We start from the raw sequence: 18831 nt of genomic DNA on the forward strand, positions 1-18831 counted from the left end.
AATAGCACAGCCTCAAAGAAGACTTTTCTTTGCTTTAATTTTTGGTTTTTAGCTTTATATTTTGAACACAAGTCGAGTTATTGTTCTGTAGCTCTGTTCAAAAGCCTCACATCTGAGGCTTTTTAGTGCAACTGTGGTTCTGTGGTTGGGGGCATGGTTATTAGGTGTTTGGATCAAGTTTGGCAGTAAGCTGTGAAAACAAGCACTGGTTTATTTTTCCTACTGACTGCCGTGACAGTTGCAATTATTGTCCATTGTTCCTAGGTGGCTAGAAAGGAGGGAGGATACAATAGAGCATTGCCCTCTGGGGGTAAATGAATTTGACTTACAGATTCTTGGGGGGTCAGGCAGGCTGATTATTTAGTGCCCAGGAATGTGGTTTTCATGGCACCATCAACCCTGAGCAGCCAATAAACAATGGCTCAGCTGTATTGCAGCTATGTTTAGTGAGGCAGCAGGAAAGGTGTGCAAGTTGAGCTCCTCTGTACCCACACACACGTGTACAAACACACATATATTATGCTACAAAATGATTTTGTCATTCTAAGTTACAAGGTTTTCCAGTTGTGATTTTTAAAATTAACTTCTTTCTCTACACTCGGCCCAGCAGCTGCTTTTTTTCCACCCCTTATTTCTCTATTAGTGATATTTGGAAACCCCCATTAAAGTACTGTCTTATTATTAATACACCCTGGAATGTGGACAGCACTAGGAGCTGTGCTGCCCAATTGTCTTACCCACTGAATAGTTTTTCCCATTTAACTGTTCAAAATTTCGTTGTGTTTTTCATTAGGTCTGGGGGAGTTTTAGTACATCATGTGCAAAAAGTCTCAGCCCTAGGCTACATATTGTTAATGCCCAAGTCTATGTTATTACCACTGAGTTTTATTATCTGGGAGAGATTAAAGAAAGCTAGATGAAGAGGAAGACTTAATTTTCTATTAGTGTGATTTCTTTTAAGTTAGAAAGTAGTAATATTTTATTAAAGACATGGAAATTGGTGAATGGTTGGAAGTGACCAGACTCCCATGTTTTGTATTCAATTGCTCTCTTGGTTGCTTTATCACCTTTGGCTGCTACTTTAAACCTACCCTTTCTCCATCTCCATGCCTGTAAAACAGAAGAGCCATCACCGAGTATCTGCAGAGAGGTAGCTGCAGACTTTAAGATCCCAGAAGGGCCTATAATATAAGGGTCAGTTACTTTTCCTTGAAATGTATTGTTTTATTCCACTGAAAAGGTCCTGCAAGGGAATGCTCTTAAAATGGGCGAGAATCTAGAACCTTTCATGTCTGTCGAAATTGTAACTCAAATACCTATATTTGTTCAGAGAGATAATTTGGGCCTAAATTACAAGTTTGGCACTGGAGATTCCTTGAGAAATTCTGTTTTAATATCCATGGAATTCTTGCTCTGCTCAAAACAAGTTGCTGTATAACAAAACCTGCAAAAAGTGCTGTTTGATTGAAGCATTTTAAAGTGAAGCTGTAAAACTGTATATTGACTTGGTTAAAGTCTGTTCAAACTTACTTATATCCATCCTATTCAAATCCAGGGCTCAAAAGGCCTCTGGATTATTCTTGGATAATGCACTTTATTGGATTTGGTGGAACAGAGAGATCTTCAGGTCTCAAAATGATGGTGTACAGGAAGGAAAATCATCCCCCTTTTCTGCTGTCAGTGTAACTGCCTTGTTTGCTGTGCATTGCAGCAGGAAAGTAGGTGCTGTCCTCCAGTGTTAGGAGGAGAAGGAATCAAAAATAAATTTATGCCTTAATTATTAGTGATCATTCCTATATATATAAAATTAACATGAAGCATCTTTTTCACTGGCTCTGGGCCTCAGGTGCATCATGGGTTGTCCAGCCTTGTTCACACTGGTGTGAGTGAGGCAGCCTTAACCACGATGAAAACTCTTCTTAAAACTTCCTTGGTGTGCATAAAGCCTTGCTGCTAATCTTGTCCATCTCTCTGTTGAAACTTGGCAAGACATAGTAATGCATATTTTTTATGTTTCCCACAAAGCTAATTTTGAATAGGTGTGTGGAACAAAAGGTTAAACAGACTTCTGTTTCCAATCTTTCTGAGTTGGTTTTCTGTTGAAGGCATTGTTAACAGTGATTGTGCCCAGATATCTCAGGAAAGACTGGGCAGGTCTGAATCTGATATATTTTTTGTTGCTGTTTGAAAAACCTTTTGCATTGTGCAGGTTAGTTTGTAAACAACTCAGGTGAAGCGTTCTCTGCACTCCCTGTGAAAGGGATTGTCGTTGGGTTAAAATCATCTCTTCATTGTATCCACTGAAATCTGGGTGACCCTGGAGGCTGTACTGGAGTTATCACAGATTTATGGATGTAATTGAAAGCGACATTAGCTTACCAACCGTGATCTTCAGCTCACGATAACACAGACGTTTGTTTTGCGTGAGAAACTGGGTTCCAGGTTCCAAGGAGTGTCAGTGGAGGTATTGTCAGGCTGTGTCTGATGTGAGATGGAGCTGTGTCTGCTGGAGACTCTGGTTTTGCTCGTGTTCTCAGAAGATGAGGCACGAGAGAGTACGCGGTGGATGGTCTTAGGGCTGTCAATAATGGATAAAGAGAAATAATCCATTCAGCAATACTGTAGCTCATCAGAGCCCATGAATTAAAGACATATGTTATGTAGATTCAATGTATGGATTAGAACGGATAATCTGGTAGGTGACACACAGAATCTTGAGATAAGTGAGCTATGCAGATTCGGTGTATGGATTGTGACGGATAATTCCATTTAAGTAATGCTGGACAAGTTGAAGACAAGTAAGCTTTGAGTAGTGCTCAGGTTGTGTGCAGTAATCCAGTGAGTGACACTTTGGATCGCATAATCTGTAAACTAAAGACAAGATTCTGCATTTCCATGTGGACAGGAAGAAGGAGGGGGAAAGGGAGAAAGATTATTCATGGGGAATACACTGGGTTTAAACCTTTGACTAATACAGCACAGATCCCCAGGACATGTGTGAAATCTGAGCGCCTTCTTAGGGAGCTGCCTGAATTTTGCGTTTGCAAATTAATGGTTCAAAAATGTGTGCAAACTTGTGTCAGCTGTGGATGTTCTGCATTATTTTTTTGTGAGTAGTATTGTAAGTGGAGTGGCAAGAGAAGAAGGGTGAGATTCATATGTGAAGGAGGTGTAAGGTATGTTGGATTGTCAGCTTTTAACTGCGATAAATTCAGTATTTGTTGCAACCTACTTGGTATCTTCTTCTTTGTGTTTACTTTTTTTGAGGGGCTTAACAGTAGCAAATTGCAAATTGAGCTTTAGTCCTTTGTTAATATCCCAGAAGGGCTGGGTTGCATGGGAACCTGCCCAGTTGCACTCAGGGAATCCTAAGTCTCAAGAGGACATTTGGCAGCGGCCAAAATCGTGGAGGTTGATTGCAAGGCAGTGTGGTACTCTCAGGCTGCAGAGGAGTAGCTAGGGCTAGCTGAGACACACTAACACAGAACTTCTTCAGGTCAAAAGAAGGCCTGAGGTAGAGATTGTGACTGCATGGAGCTGCTCCTATTTGACCTAGAATGGGAGGTTAGTTGAGGGTTGTGTATATGGAAGGGAGGGTTGGAGGAATCTTTTCTAAAGCATCTAAAAATGCTATATTATGGCAAAGCAGCCTATTCAGGTTGTTTCAGATTTTTGTACATAAAGGTACCTAATTTGGTCTCAAAAAGTCAGGTTGTCATTTTATTTTTAAGATGTGATTATGGATATTTTATTCTATAAGAATAAAACAGAACTAATTAAGGTAGCAAATTGCCAATGACTTTGTTTGAACATATGGGGGCCAAACCACTGTATTTAAAAATTGCTCAAAGTTGGTTGAGAAAAGGGTCCTAAAGCTGTGCTTCATTACCTGTTCTAAAAATACCTGAAGGATGTGCTGATAGAGCTGAATGTCGCTGAGCTACAATTGCCAGTTTTTCAAAACAAAGTAAATATATACACACACTTTTTACTCTTTTTTCCTGCTGCTGCATGAAATTCCAGCAGCAAATGCTTTTTTTCTAGCCTAGTTCTAGCTTGTTGTCTAGACAGTAAAACAATGAGTAACCTCTGAGAAATAGTCTCAGTACAAACATTGTCTATTCCTTTTGTAACCTTGACAATAAGTTGCTAACCTGGTTGAATACCAAGCTCTGTTTGTGGTCTACTGTACCAAAACTTTTTTCTGACAGCAAATAAAGAGTGCTCAGTGACAGCCTCTTTCCAGCATCGTGAAACAGCAAAGTGCTGGTTTGGTACAGAGCAGGCAGCTGAGCTTTTTTTTTCCCCACAGAATATGAGTTCTTGAGGCTAGTAATGGCAAAAGAGGGTAATTGCTCATAATTTGGTTTTACTCATTCTTCACCTTGCAATTAAACACAAAAGATTAAGAATGTCTGCTGAAATAAATACCTTCCTTATATCTTGCTGTTCTAAAATGGATTTTTACTTGTCAAACAGAGAAGATTCATTACATAAATGTGTAGGTACAGGCAAATCAATTTGAATTGTGCACTATTTCTTGCCTTGTTTCTTTTTCTGGTGCCTGTGGCTTGCCAAGTAAAAAGCAGTCAGAAAGTTTTCTTTTATTATGCTGACTTGCCCTAGCAATAAGATGAAATAATTTAATTTAGCAAGGTGGGTAGTTGTAAAATGGCAGTCATCATGTAGTAAAAGTGGCTTAAATACTTAATGAAAAATGCCAGTTTTCAGATATTTTTGTCCTGACAGCTGCAGAATTTAGTGGCCTAAGAAGCTCTGTTCCAGTCCATAATAAAGCACTCTGAAGTATTGATTAGGGAAGCATCAGGGGAGTTAGGACAAGTTCACAAGCACAGACCCACATCCATCTACCTACACATCCCAGCAAGTACATAATTTAAAGTACAATCCCACTGCTTGGCCATAAACATTTTACATTACTGTTCAAAACAAGGGAAAGACGATGTTAAATTCTGAATTTACCTCAGCCAGAGAGAGCGGTGTATCAGTCTGCTTTTCCTGAAGGAAACATCAGCTCCCCATTGCCTCGCATGTGTGACTTCAGGTGATGTCAGCAGCACAAATGGGAATACTCCTCTTTAAATTTATGTTATAAATAGATTTTTAAATTTTTATTTAGGGAGGGCATGAGACAGATTAGTTTGCTTTAAAGTAGAAGATGACTAGGTGGCCCGTCTGTTGTACTTTCCTGGTTTCCTTACTAAGCAAAGTATTGTTGGGTTTAGATTTCTAAAATGTCAAGGTTAAAACTGGGGCAAGGAGTGGGGAAAAAACAGTTGACACTGGGATGGAAATGATACCCTGGAGGACAGATAGTTATTTTATGAACTACTGATAATTTTATTTATTCTTTGGATTTGGTACAGTTAGGACTAGTAGGATTTTACTCTTCCTGAGCACAGCTTAGTTAACAGACAGCTCAGTTTGAGAAACCTCCATCACTTTTGTATTAAATCTGTAACCTTTGCTGGCTTAAAAAGTCTTCTGGAAAAGCACAGCATTGCAGAAAGTGCTTGGAGGTGCCTCAGTCTTTAGCTCATGTACGGGCTGTAGCTCAGTCCTTGTCACACTGCTGTTACATCTAAGTTAAACAGAGACTGTGTTGTGGCAGGGCTCTGTTGCTCGGTGAGCTGGATGACATCAATAATTGGTTCATTCATAAGGGTCCCCTTGGCCGAAACTCTACCTAGTCTCCAACTGGGTCAAACACAGACTTAATTATCTATTTAACGTGTATTACACTTAAAAGTCAGCGGGGAAATTCTTGGCCTTGCTGAAATAGTTCTGCTGGTGACTTCATTGGGGCCAGCAATAAAACCTCCTACACCACATAAAGTTCAGAATGACTTTCGGCAAGTTGCTAAAAACTTCATACCTTAGTTTGCTCTTGAAAAACATAATGCATAACATTACCTTTCTACCTGCAAACAGTCTTTAAGAAGATCAATTAGGTAGTACTTCGAAATTAAAAAATGCTTTATACTGCATGCTCTAATTATTATTATACATCTTAGCATTATTCAAATACAGAGTACTTCAAAATATTCTTATTTCCATTTAATGATTTTTTCCCCCCGTAGAAAACTTTGTAGATACAGGAGGCATTTTCTCCTTTTGTAACCATGGTTAATGATATGAATATAATACAATATTATTATGTCTTCCAGGCTTTGTACTTGCACATTATTTTCTTTGATTTCCCTTTGCAAGACAGATTCTGATAGTTCAAAAGCTATTTACGCAATCCCTGTGATAGTAAACTGCCTTGGTAAGTGGATTTCACTGCCTGTATGGGTGAGTGAGCACCCCTGGCTGATGCCATTCCCAGCAGTTTATTGGGGAGGTGACAGAGGAACTGGGAAGAGCCTTGCCACAGCCCTGCCCCTGTGGAAGACACATCCCTAGGCTGTGTGGGAGCAAACTCTCACTGCCTGAACATTTGCAGAAAAAGCTTAAAATGTCTGTTAAAGAAAATATTGGCTTTACCAATTTCTCATTTACATTCTCATTCTGTCTAATAAATTATAATAAAGTATTTACTGTTTTGATCGCAAAATCAGTTTCTCTGCCTTTTTTTTTTTTGCTTTGGTTCTGTTTTGGGTGGGTATGCCAAGGTTTCTCCTGTTCGTTTTCTCACTTTGTGTGTCATTTGGTCATATTGGTGTCTTCATTCTAATGTTTATTAAAATGTTACTGTCACTGCCAGTCTGAGACTGTGAATCAGAACTAAGAATGTGTAATGGTTTATTTCACATTTGAGTAAATTTCTTCTACTACTTAAACACTATTATGGGTAGTGTTGATCTAAGATGAAGTTTAGGTTTGGTGATACAGAATGCCACTAATTTGAGTAGTCTTTTATTGCCATCTGCTGTGGGTGTTGCATCCACAAACATGGGGTTTTTTTGAGTTTCTCTTCGTGGTAATAGAGGACAAGCTGATGCCTCTGGAAGGCATCTTTTCTTGGGCCTTTATGCAGTTCCCAACCTGCAGTGTGTGCTTTAATGGTCCTTTGCCCGAGTTGTTTCCATCAGTTGTGGAAAATTCCTGTTTTGCCATTGCAGTGAAGGAGCACAGAGAGCATCTACAGCAATCCCCTGAAGGGTAGGTGGCCTGGTGGTTAAAAGCTTTGTTAGACATAAAATGTGCAATATCTGTTTGTCTGGCTCTGAGGGTGATTAATTCTTGAGGCGGGCATTGTTTTGAGGCTCTCACTCAGTATTTGTGTGAAGTGGTCTACCTTGCTGTCAAGCTGTACTCTGCAGTGATGGACACGTGGGGTTTTTTCAGCCCTGCTACTGCCTGGCTGGAGTGAGAGCACTGTGACATGTAAAGGCCAGCTCCAGAACCATTCCCAGCTCCATGCTGCTTGGAGCAGCCCCCAGGGAGTTTAGTAAAGAAGCAGCTAAAGGTGGCTGCTGGGGCTAGGGGTTTGCACCCCCTCCCAAGTTCTAGCAGGGTTAGCAGCAGTATGGATAGTTCATTAACTCGTGAGTAGCATAATTTGAGCAACTGTCTTTATTTGTTGTTGGCTTAGTTGTTTGAAATACTGACATGTTTTGCCCTGTAAGCTACAGAATTCTTTAAATGGAAATCCCTTAGGTGTCAAGACACTTCACACCATGACACAGGTTTAGGTCTCGTGCAGGTTAACACAGAGAAAATAGTGAAGGTAGGACAAAAGTCCACCATCCTTGTTTACCCCCAGTCTACAACATCTAGAAAAGGGTACAAAACTAACTGGCGCTCTTAACTCTAGTAATTTTTGATACACCAGGAAAAATTCCTAGAACTGATTGTATTTATGTAGTAACCCCACTGTTGGCCTCACCTCACCATTAAATAAATAACACTGTCCATGCTTTGGCCTTTGTATGCTCTACAGAGCAATACATGATTGGCCATGGCAATGTGAAATGGCACTTTGGTTGACCATTTCAAGGGAAGTAATTATACGAAAGGTGTGCTAGGTTATAAGGCTAACATAAAAAATACCAAAATTAAACTAAATGCAAACACTTAACATTATTATCAAGACCATTTGATTGAAGTACTTCCCTTTTTATTTTCATTTTCACACATTTACAAGCCACCAGTTACCTGCAAGATATGTTAAAACTATGATTCATCATCAGTGGAGCTTACATAGATGTGTGAGTAAGACAAGGGGAAATTGCACAGAACTCACCATCTCTCAGTAGCGCCACATAGCTGTTCTTTTTTTTTTTTTTTTTTTTTGCCTCTGGTTTTGTGCAGGTCACTTGAGAGTATGGATGTCCAAGTACTTATTTTGCAAGGAATTATTACCTCAAAGAATTGAAATTATCATTAAGTACTATTCCAGTTACTGGAAGGATGGCTTAGTCCTGTGAAAAAAAAAGTACCTACTAAGCCATATTTTCCAGGAATTATTCTCCAAGAGAAGATTTTTTTTTTATAAAGCTGATGCTGATACATTTTCCCTTTTAGTTTATTAGCAAACTGAAATAGCTTGAGAAATATAATGCAAGAAGTCTGCCTTTTGTCAGACGATTTTCACTCCAGCTGTATAAACCCAAGGAATTATGCATTGTACTTAGTAAGAAGGATATAAAACACCCCTTGTGGGCATTTCAGATTGTCTTTAAAAACTGAATAATAATGAAGAGACTGAGTCAATTTGTCCCTGGCTGCAGTGTGCCTGTGGTTTTGGTGTCTGCACTGGCACTTCCCTGCACTGCCTGCTTGCTCTGAGTTTGCAGAGTCGTGGTTTTGGTCATCAGGTCCAGCCCCCCTGCATTGGGCAGGACACCTTTCATTACACTAGGCTGTGCAAAGCCCTGTGAATTGAAAATTTCTGAGGATGGGGAAACCACCTCTCTGGGCAACCCATTTCAGTGTTTTAACACCTTCATTGTAAACAATTTATTCCTTATATCCAAGTTAAAATTACCCTCTTTTAGTTTAAAACCATTGCCTCCTATCCTGCCACAGCAGGCCCTGCTAAAGGGTTTGTCTCCATCTTTTTAAGTCCCTTTTAGGTACTGGAAAGTGTATCTGGAGCCTTCTTTTCTCTAGGCTGAATGGCCCAAACTCTTTCAGCCTTTCTGACAAAAGATGCTGCAGCCCTCTGATGATGCCTGTGGCCTCCCCTGTAGCTCTTCAACACATCCCTGTCCCTGCTGTGCTCAGGACGCAGAGCTACACGCTGTACTTTGTTCTTAGGGTTCAGGTAAAGCTGCCCTTTCCCTGGTGGGGAAGTTTTGCTGCTCTGTGAGCCAGCCAGGCTGAGGAAGCAGTGCAGGAGGGGATGTCCCTGTCTGTGCCCTGTTCAGGTCAGTGGCACAAGGAGTTCCCTCCCAGGGAGCACAGCCAGAGCTCGGGCACACAGGGCTGGAGAGCAGCATGGCTTTTCTGCCTCTCCTGGGAACTGGGATCTCTCTATCTGTCAGTTTACACATGTGGAGACATTTTTCCATCTTGCAGATTAACTTAAAGATGGGGATTAATTTAGCTTTACAAAGGGCTTTTTGATTCCCACCTGGAAGCTGCTGCATGAGCTGAAAATACACGCATGAACCAGTAGTGGTGAGGAGCTGTGATGTGTGTTGGTTTATTTGACAGTGATTTCTTTCTGCTTACCCTCACTCGAAGACTGAGGCAACCCTGTGTATTCTTCTTTCTGTAGGACCTTTATTCCCCTCTCTCTCATGCTTGCATCCACCGCTCAGTAAAAGCTAGGAATAAAATATCTGCTGAATAAATAAACACAGAATAGTTTGTTTTCAGATGTTTCAGTTGCAGTGGCAGGATCAGTGCATGGTAGTGTTCATTAGAGGAGCATTATGTTAAATCCACCTGGACAGGCCAAGGCAGGGGCTAAAACAATTCTCCTACACCACTTGGAAACACTGCACCTTTTTTCCCAGGGAAAAACAAAGGATGGAAGAGTGGCAGTAGAAACTTCTGGTTAATTCCATGGCCAGGTGGCAAATGCATTACTTGTCAAACTGCATTACAGCAGTTCTCTGTCTCCAATGTTGGAAGGAAAAATCATAGTTAGAAGTGTTTTCTTCAGTGATAGTGTTTTAGCACTGGCTTCCATTCTTTCTCACAGCTTTTAGCAGAGCAGGTTTAAAGTCCTATGGTTTCTGTTTCAGTGTGTTTCTCAAGTTTCCAGTTTGTACCACAGTTTTTCTGGAGGATTTATCTGAGAATATTCTGCTATAGTTCTTTGTTGTGTGGTGAGAATATTTTCACAGAAATTTCTAGAACCCTAATAAAAACCAATTCATTTACATTTCTTCTGTCACTTTTTTTTTTTTTTCTGGTGGTTCTGTGGTTTTCCACTTGCATATGGCTGTCTACAAATGGATTTAAGTGCTTGGACTTGGCTAATGTAGCAAATGGGATGTTGCTTGTGATCACATCATTGAAATTAGGTAAAAGTAACAAAAAAAAAAAAAATTAAATTAAGCTAACTATCAAGCAAAGAGCCCTTCCAGTGCCACCTCAGAGGCTGTGGTACAACCTTTCAAAGCAAGCAGTAGATGATTCACCATTACAGACATTTCAATCCAATCTAGAAAGCTGTATTAAATATATTGCAGGGAACATTCCTGCACTGGCAGGGGGGTAAGCTAAATGAGCTATTACCAGTAGCTCTTTCCACGTCTGACTGATAGTTGGCTAGGAACATGCTTGCTCTAGTCGCCAATTTTTTTTCTTTTTCCTTTTTTTTCACTTGGAGTGCACTGGTGACATTGGCAGAAGAATGCTTCCTGTATTTGAAAGAGGTTTGTATGGCAGGATAGTCCCAAAAGCAGGCTATTTTCAGAGGAGGCATTGACACTGATAGCCTTAATCCTTTCCTAAAGGCTTTTTAGAAAGGTTTTCATAGGCTCTGACTCATTTGAGAGGGTGTGGTGCTATTGAGGATATCTGTGGATTAGCTGCTACACATACTTTCAGGTTTTTTAAATTCAAAGTCAAATGATCCTACATATATTCAAAGTGCCTCTCTTTTTTCTTTTTTCTTTGTAGTGTATGATTCATAGCTTTTGATTTTCCTTGGAATTTTTGCTTCCTTTCCCTTATAACCACTGTTCTTCTGGGTAGAAAAATAATTTCTTCAGCATGGTTATGCGAGTGAGGTAGTGAGTTCCTCTGTGTCGGCCAAGCTCCACTATAAAAAACATCTAACAACAGTACAAATAAGAGTGATGTTGAGTTGTGTTTAACTGAGGTTTTTGGATATGTTTATAAAAGACTTTTTTCCTTCTAAATTGCACCTTGATGGCAGTAACAGCAATAGGAATTATTGACAATTTAAATACAATACAACTTAATCCTAATTGGGGATGTAGATGATATAACAGGTTATAGAGGGATGTTAGTACTTAACCTACATCAGTGTTTTGACAGAAACTGCATATTTTTTCTAAGTTTCTGCCATAAATGTAGTTGTCTTATAAACCTGGAAGGACTGATTTTTTGATCCCCAATGTTTAAAACTTGAAACCTCCTCAAAATAGGCAGTATTATTTCACTCTGTTAATCTGACAGAAAGGCAGTGCAAAACAGATGAAAGGACAAAGAACCATTGAAGGGGGACACCAGATAAAAGCCTGTGTACAGATTTGTCCTCCATGGCTCATTTTCCTGGAGAGGATCAGGTCTTTGTGTGCAGCACATTGCAATATGCTGCTGCTGCTGCTCTTTGCTTTTCCTGAAACTTTGCTTACAGTAAAGCTGCAAAATAAAGAGCTGGATTGCTCTAAATGTTCTCTCTTCTCCTTACCCCCCCCCATTTTTTTCTTTCTCCCCCCGCCTATATGATGCCCAGGGACTCCAGAAAGCCTCGCTGAGAAGGAAAGACAGCTCATGGGTATGATCAATCAGCTGACCAGTTTGAGGGAACAGCTGCTAGCAGCTCATGATGAACAGAAGAAGCTGGCTGCATCTCAGATCGAGAAACAACGCCAGCAAATGGAGCTGGCTAAGCAGCAGCAGGAACAGGTGAGTGATCATTACAGGGCTTTCAGCTTAAATCACTTTCTAGAAGGGCTTTCCAGCAGTTTATCTTTTATGCTTCATACCCTAAAAGTTGCTCTGCACCCAAAATATTTTCTGTTTGTTCTTCAAAGTGAAAAAGTTTGAACAATAGCATATCAGAAGAACAATTTAATTTACAATATATCCATCTTGGATATATTGTAAATTAAAGTTCTCTAGTTCTTCAGAACCTGGTGCCAATAATGCCAAGGCTGTGCGTTGGGCAATTCATTTAAGAGTTGGGCTTGATGGTCTTTGGAGGTCCATTGCAACTCAGAATATTCTGCAATTCTGTGTTATCTTTCAATATTGCTTGGGTTTTTAAACTATCTGTAAATAAACAGGCAAATTAAGCCCTCCTGAATAATTCCCCAAAATGACTTTAATTCAGAAATACTGAATAGATATAAAAGGAACAAAATGCAGCACTTATATTGTAATGTGAGAAATGAAGAGGTTGGGTTTTGCCAACTCTGGAAAAAGGCAGAGAATAACACAAAGTCAGTGAACAAATGTGACTTTTTTTCTTCTACACTTGAGAGGCTCGATTTTCAGTTCTTGCAAATATGCCCTTCACTGGAAATGCAAACATGGTTTTCACATGTGAGCACTTCCAATGAGCATACATGGAGCATACACAATATTTTAGGCAAAAACTTAATTTTTCTCACAGATTTCATTGTGCAGATTTTAACAGAAATTATGTCCACTTTTGTACTTGAACATGAGCAGAGAATATTTAGATATCTAGTTTAAAATTTTATCACAGAATTGCAGCTATGTGAGTTTTATGAAACTCAAAATTCTTTGAAATCTGTCTTAGTTGTCATATTCAGTGTTGGTATTGTACTTAAGCAAGTCTTAAGATTTCTCAGCCACTGCTGATACCTTCAGACATTTAAGCCGTGGTTTTCCCTGGTTTTAATTATTTAAAAACCTTATCTTAAACAAAGGGTATTTTGGCCTCACGCTTGAAATCCCACAGAAGTGACTTACCTTGAGCTGGAGAATTTCTGTCATGCTGTTGTTAGTACAGCAAAGGTAGAGGAAGGGAATGAAGGTGGAATTGGCAAGATTCTTTCATAAGGAGACATCCTGTATGAGCTATTCCCTTTACCCTGCCTCCTAAAGTCACTAGTGCCACAGGATGGCTGAGGGAGTTGAAAGTGAAAAAGAAAATGACAATAGAAAAAGGCAATAAGAAATTAGGATAACTAGGATTTCTTTTAATTGAAGAAATTGTGTATACTTCGGTATTATACAGAAATTAAAATATCCAAACTCTGAAACAATTGTATGGATAAAAATAATTTTTCTTTCTTAAAGAAAAGCTCCAGAAAGAAAACTTTGATTTCATCTGTTAGATGTGGAACTAACTATGAGTGAGTGTTTCTTATGCACAGTCTATTAGTAGAAAGAAAAGAAGACACCTAAGGGGAAGAAAACACAAAATTTCCCCCAGTAAGGATGTATAAGTTACCAATTGACCCTGAGACTTGTACATGTAACACAGGGCAAGAGCAGAACTCTAATATTTGTACTGCTGCACTGGCTGTTCATGGGAGCAGAGCTTTTGCGACAACTTTGAATTTTCAAGTTTGCTTTTTAAGTTCAAGAATGGTTTATCTCCCTCTAGCTTTTAGGACTCCTAATTTCATTCTGTTAATGTCTGCTTTTCCCTTCATGAGGTGTAAAAGGCATCTACAGTAGCATTTGCAGTCATTTAGGGGAGAGGGAGGGTGGAAGTCCTTCTGGAAAACTGCACTTGGCTTTGAGAGGAGACTCCATGCACCTCCATAAACCCGTTTTGTGTTGAGCCTTGTGGCCTTGCCTGCCCCCTTAGTTTCTTGCAGCTGATATACACATTGAAGAGCCAGTGATTTTTCCAAGCTCAGTTCCAATGTCTTTGTGCCTGTTTCTACATTAAAAAAAAAAAAAAAAAAAAAAAAAAGTACACTAAGAACCTTCCTCCATGGTGTCAGATTGCCATTTTTTTTTGAATTTTTGAGCAGGTGGTGCCAAACAGAAGCGTATTTCTGGCCATCCTACTTTTTTGCCTTTTCTCCCTTCCTCCACTATTTTTTTTTATTTCTTTGCTGGTATTGTTCTCGCTCCTGGGGAATTTTAGCAGTGCTATTTCAGTATGATTTTTGCACAGGTCCTTGTCTTTTCATATCCAGCACAGCATTTTCCATAAGATTCCCTTTCTCACTGGTATTAGCAATGAATTGAGCATGTGCCCCTTGCTTCAGCAGCAGTCTCCAGGCTGCTGCCACCTGCCCTCGAATGTTTCTGAGCTCAGAGGAGAGGTTTAAAGAACTAAGCAGGGTTGAAGCTTCCTGTGGATGGACTCTGGGAATGATGATCCATATCTCATGTCTCTTCTGTGCAATTTCTTCACAGATTGCAAGACAACAGCAGCAGCTTCTGCAGCAGCAACACAAAATTAACCTTCTTCAGCAACAGATCCAGGTCAGAGACACATCTCCTCCCATGCCCCTGTTATCTCTTCCTTTCCCTTCCCCAGTCTTCCCCTCAGCCATTGTTGACATCGTTTCTTTAAGAATCTCTTCAGTTGGCTGTCATCTTGTTTATGGAAACACAAGAGGATTTTACCTGTCATTTAGCAAAAGAAGGTCAGTTGCTGAAAGGCCTTATATGATTAATATGGTTCTGGTAGTGTCAGGAAGATGATGTTAGAGGAGCTGGTCATGCAAGCAAAGCATTTGCAGGACCAAATCCTCTTTCCTAAGGAGTGAAGAAAGCATTACCAGAAAGAGTTTGTTTGGAACTGATGTCCTACAGCTCTGTTTTTGAGGCTTTGCTGAAGCAGTTCTCTTCAGTGATTGATAACCAAGTGCACCTTCTTCCCTCTGCCTGAGGTGTTGGGAGACTGGGAAGTTTTATTTGTGGAGAAGTATTGTGTGAGTGAGAAGTTGGCCAAAAGGTTGGTTAGATTTAGCAAAGCAGCTGTGTAAGTTCCAGGTATCTGCAGGTTTATTCCCAGGAGTAGAAAAAGTTGTTAAACCTGCATAACCAGTGCATTTTATTTAGCCTCTTTCTTCCATAATGTATTCAGAAGTTTCTTTTAATGCCATTGACTGTATTTCATTACTTTTCTTCCATGTTTTGGGAGCAATGCAAATCAGTTTGCCTGTAAAGGTTTCCACGGAATAGTAAAGGAGAAGTTTGACTTCTTACAGCTACCTGGGACCAGGGTAAAATCTCTGTTGTTTAATCATACAGTTTTGTACAGAGCACTGCAAGTTGCTGTAGACTATGTTCTGTTTGTTTACTAGAATCAGGATTTTCCTTCCAAAGGTTTTTGTCAGTATTTCAGAGGGAGTTGTCTAAAATTATCAATAACAGTTGTAACCCATTTAAGAAAACTTAATTCCAGTTAATCAGAGGAGCTGTATGGCTTCATACTAGAAGAAAACTTGGCTGTATCATTCCAGAGGACATTCTGTCTGTATCTGGGCTTGGGTATTTATGAAAAACTCCTGGAAAGGTCCATCCCTCTGTTGTAAGGCAATTTCTATACAAGATGTGCTTTGCTGAAAATAATGTTGAGATTGGTAAGGCTTGATTTGGCCTAAACTGATTTTTCTTTATTGCTGCGTTTTTAATAAGACTTTAAAAGAAAAACAATAGCAAAACCTGTACAAGAGCAAGGAAAATACTTGTATTTTTAGCATTTAGCTATGGCAGCAAGAGAGGAAGTTGTTTTATAAGCAGTGAATAAAAATAAATTGAAGTAACGTCATTTGACCCCAACCCTTTTAAGTTTTAATGCCTTGTAGATAAGAATGAAGTATGTTGTTTTTAGGGTAGTGAAGAAAACCCTGGTTATTGATAATGAGATATAAAGCCTTTCATCTCTTGATCCCTGGTCCAAGTTTGACCTAAGTCAGTAGTAAATGAAAGTCAGCCAAGTACCATCTGATAGAAGCTGCAATCCTTGGAAATGGTTTGGGGGTCTGTCTCAGGGGGTTTCAGATGAAATATTGACCCTGTTGAGGTTAGAATTTCACCTCCAGGGTGCACTTCACACAGACCCCATCAGATTTGTGGCACCCTCCTTTTGGATGGTCAGGCAAGAAAGGTCAAGAATTGAACAGGCAGAGAGACAATACTGTTTGCTCATTCCCACAGAGCTGAACTGTTTGTAGTGAAATTTGGGTGATACTGCACAGGCAATCTGGGCAGTTCCATGCCTGTATGATCTTGAAGTCTCATGAACCATGGCTGAAACCCATGACTCTGAAGGGAAAAACATTTAAAAATTTTAAAAAATCCTTATTGACTGTGAATACAAAGCAAAACATTTCTCCTCAGTTAGTGACTGTCAGAGAAGAAACAATTCTTAAAGAAATCATCCTCTGAATATAAATTAAGGCAATGAAGTCCCCCTAACATGCCCAAGTCTAAAATGGTCAGTGAGTTCACAAGTCAACTTATGAGCTATGGTAGGTAGAAGGCAACTGTGACAAGAATGTAGCTGTGAGTTCAGCTTTTTTGACCTTGCCCTAATCAATTTAACAGGCTTCTGTCACACTGGCCTGAAGTTTTGAAATAGCATTAGATTTATTGACAGGGAAATATTCCTATGAAGAGTGGATAACTGTTTGACTTAGGTGCAGTTGAATAGGTGCAGTGCTGTAGTTATGAACTCAATTTATTTATGACAAAGGAATCGTTTTACTTGAGCCAATTTTTTTCTAAGCTTGTAAGAGTTGCCGTAATTCCATATAAATTATTACACAGAAAAAAGCCATTGAAATATTGTATTGAAAGCATAATACCCTAAGGTTAAAAAAAAAAAAAAAAAAAACATAACCTGGCTGACTCCATGATTTATGAGTCCTTTCTCTCAGTGTGCTAACTTGGAAACAGTTCCCTTTCTTCTTAGCACATCACACTGTCACTGATACACAATACATAACCAGGGAGAGACTGGTGTTCCTCTCCTCCTCAGCGGACTGCAGATGCTCCGTGTAACTGCAGCTCAATTAAACTAGCATTTCTGAGATGCTGGAGAAAAATGCTTTCGTTCCTTGAGGTTAGAAGAATATTCCTGGCATGTGAGTCTCAAAATGACGTGCCTTGTCCAAGACATCTCTGCTGAATTAATTGGAAAGTGATGTCACTAAAACAGAAAACAAGGAGTTGATATAGAGAGTTAAGTAAACTGGAGGAAAGTTGCAGATTAGGTTAAATTTGAGAACCTGTACAACCTCAAAATGCTAAAATGGGATCTAGATGGTATTTGGTGTTTCAGAAAATGTTTATAATTTTTTTCTACTTTTCAGGATGTTCTAGACCTAATTTGTAAAGAGGTTTGAGTTTCTCTGAATAATTAACTAACACTCCCCCATTTGTATTTATGCCACTTTGGGATGCATTCCCTCATGGACAGTGCTTTCTGCTCATCCTAATCTTTCTGTGTGTAAGGTTTTCACTGTAAGGTTTCTGCCTGCTGAGTGTTGGTGCTCTTCTCCCCTGCACCCCTTAGTCTTGCTGCTCTGCCATAACTGGAATGTGAGTTTTCACAGCTCTTGTGCATCAACAACCCCAAAGATTTCAGATTGTATTTCAGGATGGCAGTGATCTGCAGCTGTAGAGCAGGCTGACACCTAGTACAGCTTGGCAGGTTCTTGGCTTCAGTTCAATTTTGCCCTTCAGAGCCTCAGGGGAACTCTCCTGGTTACCTACTCATCTTTTGTGGGGCCATAATCTGCTTCCTGATGCCCTTAGTGTAGAACCTGGGGCAGTGTAGAGCTGTGCAGCTGTCACGTCAGGGGGGCAGAGTGTGGGAGAAGTTTGGAAGGTGCTCATGGTGCTGAGCTAGTCTCCCAGTGCACCCCAAAGGTGTCCTTCTTCACAGCGTGTCTCTGAAACACAGTCGGGAGGGGTCATGCAGTTCACTTGCTCAGAGAAAAAGTCTAGCCCGGGATGGTGATGGAAGGGTTTGCTTTGAAGCTCGGCGATGAATGTCACTTTAATTGAACTATATTTAAAATGAAATATGGTTTTAAAATTCATAAAGCAATTCATATTCAGTAGGGCACTGTTGATAAAATAGGTCAACCTTGCAGCCTAAATTGTGATAAAACTGATACTGCTAATCTCACAATTTTGTAGAAAACCTGACAATGTTTTATGTTTTTCCCTCAAGCCCCAGCTCTTGGAATCATGTGATAAAAAAAATGCCAGCTTTCCTTTCTCCTAAATGTAAACTTCCAACTCTCATATTTCCAGGCAAAATCTGAAACCATGAGCACTACAAGTTCCAAAATTAGAAGGCAAACAAAACAGAGGCCAAATGCTGTTTTCTAATCTGTTCTGATTTTTTAGTCAAAATTTTTTTTTGAGATCCCAGCTCAAGCTCTTGGAACACTTCAGTTTGCCAATAATGTAAAACTAAGATCTCAAAGCAGCAGGAACCAAAAACACTGTTTTGCAGTGTTTCTAACATTTAGACCACAGTTTTGTTTGACTTTTTTGGTTTAATACTGTCAGTAATTGGTTACTAATTTGTATTCTTTTCTGAGTGACATACTCAGCTCAAGAACCAAGTGTTTTCTGAAACTTGAGGGCAGTTCCTGCCAGACAGCAATCAATTGATGGCTGTGTGTTTTAGGGAGAGGGTTTTAATTTTCCTTCAGAGCTAGAGCAGATGTTTTAATATAACCCTTTTTTTTTGTGAGAGATTTTGGACCTCTGAGAGTGAGGGAATCCAACCTAAATTCTGATGCAAATCTGGAACCAGTGTCT

The 18831-nt window shown here is 39.7% G+C and overlaps 1 protein-coding gene across 43 annotated transcripts in view; it reads left to right on the forward strand.

The window, feature by feature from the left end:
* The window catches only part of SOX5 (SRY-box transcription factor 5), a 612816-nt gene that overhangs the window by 458646 nt on the left and 135339 nt on the right, over positions 1-18831 (forward strand). For all 43 annotated transcript variants that reach the window (XM_072923570.1, XM_072923583.1, XM_072923589.1 and 40 more), the window contains 2 exons: positions 11846-12018; positions 14458-14526. In XM_072923570.1, coding sequence (XP_072779671.1) covers positions 11846-12018; positions 14458-14526 — 242 coding nt within the window. The remainder of the gene's footprint in view (positions 1-11845; positions 12019-14457; positions 14527-18831) is intronic.

This window comes from Taeniopygia guttata, chromosome 1A (assembly GCF_048771995.1).
Source record: "Taeniopygia guttata chromosome 1A, bTaeGut7.mat, whole genome shotgun sequence".
Classification (NCBI taxonomy): domain Eukaryota; kingdom Metazoa; phylum Chordata; class Aves; order Passeriformes; family Estrildidae; genus Taeniopygia; species Taeniopygia guttata.